General features: G+C 40.8%; 2 protein-coding genes across 2 annotated transcripts; both read right to left on the reverse strand.

The window, feature by feature from the left end:
• Positions 1 to 1,376: 1,376 nt before the first annotated feature.
• On the reverse strand, positions 1,377 to 1,684 carry PHALS_06625 (uncharacterized protein; the record flags this gene model as incomplete). The annotated part of the gene is made up of 2 exons (XM_024719946.1): positions 1,377 to 1,515; positions 1,668 to 1,684. 2 exons carry the CDS (start codon positions 1,682 to 1,684, stop codon positions 1,377 to 1,379), a joined length of 156 nt encoding a protein of 51 aa, XP_024585194.1.
• A 2,029-nt stretch (positions 1,685 to 3,713) lies between these two features.
• Positions 3,714 to 4,131, reverse strand: PHALS_06626 (uncharacterized protein; the record flags this gene model as incomplete). The annotated part of the gene is made up of 2 exons (XM_024719947.1): positions 3,714 to 4,044; positions 4,103 to 4,131. The coding sequence occupies 2 exons, from the start codon at positions 4,129 to 4,131 to the stop codon at positions 3,714 to 3,716; spliced, it is 360 nt and encodes a 119-aa protein (XP_024585195.1).
• Between the last annotated feature and the right edge of the window lie 1,524 nt (positions 4,132 to 5,655).

Raw genomic sequence — 5,655 nt, forward strand, 5'->3', positions numbered from 1 at the left:
TAACAATTTTGCTCTTCACGTATTTGTCGGTGAGGTTTAAGTTCAATCAAGGATTCGAAAATGCGGTATATTGTGGCGTTCCAGCAGCGACCAAGTGATCGACTGAAATTCGTGAAGGTTAATTTTCATATTGTTTATATTCTTGTGGTACACCTTTGCCAGGTAGCAGCGATATTTAAGGCGTGGGGCACATAGTAATAAAATCTCCAAGCAGTGCCCTGAAGTTGCTGATCTGGTTATCAGTGAATGATATTTTTTGAGTGCACGCTCAATTCTCGGATGACTGCAACGGCTTACAAAGGGTCATAAAGACGTCGCATCGTTAAAATTGCTGCTATCCCGAATAAAGGTTCTCCATGGTAAAAATTGGTTAGGAATAAAACTGCTGGCGTAATATTTGGGAATTCGCCTGGCTAGTTCGTGACGTTCAGAAGCTTCGTGAACCAGTTGCGAATGTTCACAGAACAAAAGGAGTTCGCTGCAGGCTGTACCGCTTGGCTGGAACATATCTTGGATACTAATAGTCTGATGGACCCTTGTTCAAAGTGACTAGATCACAAAATGTATGGATAGCGTTTTATGTTTCGGAACAAGTGGACTTAGATAACTACACCTGCTCTGGAGACGGATTTGGTAACAGTTCTGACAATGCCAGAGAAACCACATTAGGATTACGTTAACTTGCGATCTTTCTCTTGGCGTACTCTGGTGGACGGGTGTAATGGATTAGGTGACATCGTCCGCACAAACACTTTAAAAATTTATGTCTTGAGTGCCCCTACACCTTCTTAGAGACCTCATCAATGTACCATTTTGCAGTAAATAGTACAATGTACAGCACAATTTGCGTACATTTTTATGATTGTAATTAATCAATATTATTCAGTTAGACGAAACTTACATTGCAATTTCGTGGAATTATGAACATTCATGAGTACCGTTGTGTTGGTAATCACAAAGACGATGAATCTACGAAAAGAGAGGTCCGTGGTACACGCAGACAGCTGGCCGCACGTCAGAAAAGAAAGCCAGTTCTCTCTTACGAAATAAAACTCATATTATTACTCTTGACAGCAGTAAAAAAAGCTTATTAGATACCAGGTAATGCAGAAATTGGATTCTCACGCTTCTACCTGAAGAACACAATTCAATATCTGAGCAATTGAAAACCTTGACACTTAGAGTCGAAGCGTTTCCTCTGCAAAGTGCGCAGCAATTCCACTGTACTATGTAGTCGTATTCATTCCCTCGTCGTGACAAGACTTATTCCTCTGTGGAGATGAATACTCGACTATCTGACTTCGGTGCGACCCAACCCTCTTAACGTATTTCGTGAGGTCCGAAGGGACGAGAAAAGCAGTAATTACTCGCCTAATTTAGGATTTCGCTGGTGAGTCGCTTTCCATCCGAGCACCCAATGGTGGAGCCACTAGTGCTGAGCATCCGAACGTTTCATAGCCAAAATCGGAAAAAGTCTCTTTCTCGTTCACATGTACATCAACGTGGTTTGAAATCCTTTCGTGGCCCACACGAAGCAACATCGCATGCCCGGTTTGACGCATCAACCGTTATGTTGTGAACGTCTATACAATCGAGGTACTCTGTGAAGGCCCATTCTGGCGCGCAGTTTGAAAACAGCAAGGTTTGCATCGCTTAACTCAGCGTACCGGATACGTTTGGCCATATTTCCAACCCATCAAGGATGGGAGACATAATCGAATTTCCCCAGAGATCATTTCCAGAAGTTACGGAATACGACTCTTTTCCGAAAGTTAGCCGTTTTTGTTCACATGGAAGATCTTCGAACGGGTGCGGCTCGCATTGAAAACGTGTCTTATAGCTTTAACAATGCGGTGGGCGTTGCATTAAATGCAGAGTTCAGCTACCGTGACTCAAAGATTGATAAAGTTGCTGAAAGTGAATTTTGCTCTACGAATGCGTAAGAGGCAACGGACCTCAGCCGGACTGATGTAGAAGAGAGGGATCGTTTGGCTATCGAGTAGCTCCGTGCTGGTATACTCTTTGTGGGAGTAAAAATTATACCCTGCGTGCTTCCTCTGGTATCGGCTGAGAGGTACAAAAAGTTGCGTTGACTCTTCTCGTTCGACAAAACGCGCTCGGAGAGATGTCAAGTTCCGGCTAACATAACTGAATATTTTTGTACTTGATAAGATCGCAAGGAATCAAAGCCGGGCCTAAGAGAAGCCATTCTCACGTGGAGAAATAGGGCTCACTGCCCTACAATCATTAACGTCCTGGATCGATCCCGATAGATCAAAGTACGTCGTGCAACTACGTACGGTCCTCGACTGTCTAGAACAGAAGATAGTACGCTGGCCTTGCGATACAGTGTGTTCGATTCCTTAAGTTCATTGACATAGTTGACATTGCCCTCATCGCTCGCAGTTGTCATAGAATCACTGGTAGGCGTTTGGAAGAAGGATGCTGGCTTGGGGTTGGCAAACCGTTTCAAATATGTGTAGAATTTGTTCATCTCATTCTCTTTCTTGATCACATCATCAATCAGCTTACCACAATAGACCTCGTTCTGCTGTTCCGCTGATTCGCTGGATTTACATTGATTTTTGTACCCTTGTCGTCGACGATGCCAACCAAGTTGTTGGAAACACCAATTAATTTAGTCATGTTGCCATGTACTTCTTCTTTATAGTAGAGTTTTCGACTAGATTGCACGGGTCTCTCGCACGCGATAAAAGAGTTACATATACCAAGCAAGACGACGAGGATGACTAAATTATAGAAACATGGTGCTACTTTGATTCAAAAACAAGTTAACAGCGTCTGGTTCAAAATGTGGACCGGCTGTACGATAGCTCGAATCCTTGAAATATTTACCTGCTTGAAAGTCAGCAAAAAAGCGATGGATATGAGAATATCCATCGGTTTTTGTTGTTCAATTTCGAGATGGTTTTTTGAACAAATCGAAAGATACCCAATTTAGAGGAGTCATTCAACGCCGAAAAATGTTAACCGGTGCTAATGTTGCGGCATCCACGTTTTGTGGAAGCTGCGTAATACGTTCGACAATCGATCAGGAAAGTTTGCACCAGGACGAAGGGGTGAGAAGACGCGATAACTGGGGGCAAAACGCTGTTATGACGTCGAGGTGCGCTGGAAAGTGAGAATCGTGCAGCATCGGATCGAATAAGCTGAAGAATTATAGAGTCGATGATAGTCGTTCGTGCTTTGCTTTGAAGTTGGAGATAGCAATTAATCGCAGAAGCAAAATTGTCGATGTCTAGCTAGCGGAAACCTACAATCTAAGTATTTACACAGCCTAAAAGCTCATGACTTGTGCTTTGCACTGCTCCTTACTATCGCATTTGTAAGAGTGAAGCTTGACAGTCGCGACGAATTGCTATACCATAAAACTAGACAGCTGCTTTCGGTATGAAAATTCAAAAAAAATAATTCAACATCTCAGAAAGCTTATTCAGCTCATTGTCGTAAATGAGAAATTGTAAACTTCTCATATTTTTCGAATTACTTGTTTGTCATTGGATCTTGATTCTGACATCTATTAACGATACTCTATTATTTGGTCACATGCTCACGAAATCCGGACAAAGTCGTTCAGCAATGTCTCTTTGGGTTAAATTGGCATCATTTAAAAACCGTAAGATAAGACTTAGTGGGTATTTTTTCTAGATGTTTAGAGTTCCTCGACTTCAACCATGTCATTTGATCGACAGCTAGCTCGTAAGAGAAATATAATTTCCCAGTGAATCGTGGCTCAGATTATCTTCTGAGATTTTTGCAATGTAACTGCAATGCGGAATAAGTTTATTGGTTACCATCATGAGCTGAAGAAAGAGTGCTTCAAGTTTGTCTTCCGGGACGACCAATGGGCTCGTAACGATCGAATCAAATTTGTTCTTTGTCTTGCGTAGTCCGAGATGAGTATTAATAGTCTTCATCAAACAAATTGTCAATTTTGATGCAGGATGCGCGTCGTTGAAGTTGCTTTTGCTCGAAAAATCTTTTCTCACTAATATTGCCAACAAATCTAAACATATTTTAGAGCTGAAGTATAAGGAAATTATTGTGAGCCTAAGATTAAATTTATCATACTTATCCTTACTGAGAACTGCCGCCAAATTCTCCCTGCATGAATGCCAGGTTTTGCCATTGTGCCGGTTTTACACGAATGATTACACGATCTCGCTCTAACATGTTAGTTGTTTGATTGCAGACAAAGCATCATCTTCCCCATCCCTTGTAGCTAAGTTACTCCCTGTTTCGAAGGAGTGAAGCGCTATGGGTGCCAGTGTGACGGCGAATCAATTAGAACAAATCAAAGATCTGGCTCATCTCAGCCGAGCACTATAGAAAACGTTCATGAGATTAATACGGTCCACCTTAATGTTTTAAGTATCATGTCGAAAGTCCACACATGGACAAGCGGTATTAAAAATTTGGGTTATTATTGTAACTTACATATATATTACTAAACGCTTCGCTTCTTCGATATAGATGCTGATACGATCGATACATCATATCTACTTACCTCAATCATACAAGTGCAGCTTTTACAAATTCCAATAATCTTGATTTGATGGTAAAACCCAGAAAGAAAATGTTATTATACTCCTGTCTTTCTTGTCCTCATAATACAAATTATATACCAAACCACTCTGCTGAAAATATACAATCTGATCAGTAAAGCATTAAAAGAAGGAGGAGACGTAGATACTGGCTTGGTACCTACAGTGAACCATGATAATTAAACTTTGTATTTTGGGGTCATGAACCTTCAATCATAAATGTGGACCCACTACGCGTAAAACATTCGGCTATTTGCGTTGGTAATGCATATGAATATAATATAATAATTTTGCACATGAAATAGACAGAATTGAGCAACTTATCTCAACATTTGCCGATGTGGTACTCTGTTAGCTGACGAACATTGGATGAAAGTACAAATGTACAAGATTTAAATAAAATTCATATATTTGATTCTTATCACGTTCTTTGATTTCAGCGTTATCATCATCATTATCGTCCCAACTTATTATGCAACCATAGCATCTTTTGTGATAGAAGTGTTGTTGATACCAGCATCAACTATTAAAGGCTTTGCCGGTACATCTACATCAATTACTGAAGACTTTGCTTTGGCGCCAGTATTGACAATCCTCGATTTAACATGTACTTCTGAAGTTGATGATACATTCGGAGATGTCCAAAGTTTTCATCAAATAGCGTTTCAAGGTCTCGGATGACTCGAATGTTGAGTCTGTCTGGAACGATTCAGTTGCTTTCTTGATAACGCTTTGTAATTCCATTCGAGATATCAGTCGCCCGCGAAGCGCCCTCATACATATACGCTTTGTGCAGCGAGGCTGCCATAGCTTCGCGCTTATAGGAAGCTTAATTTAGGTCACCGACCTTACGTTCTCCGAAACAGAGCCAGTACGAGTGTACCGGATCGCAATCCGCTACCTCCTAGAGTATTTAGAACCTTAACCCAGAGCTAATAAACTCTTCTGTTTAAATGTAAACTGCATTTATTTGTTTTATCTGCGGCAAAGCCGCCTAATTTTAATTGTATTAATTTTCCTCAAAGATATATAAAAATCTAAATACATGCATAACTACTGGCTACCCAGCCACATACCGTATTCTTATTTG

This window comes from Plasmopara halstedii (genome assembly GCF_900000015.1).
Source record: "Plasmopara halstedii genome assembly, contig: Scaffold_3060, whole genome shotgun sequence".
In the NCBI taxonomy this organism is placed as follows: domain Eukaryota; phylum Oomycota; class Peronosporomycetes; order Peronosporales; family Peronosporaceae; genus Plasmopara; species Plasmopara halstedii.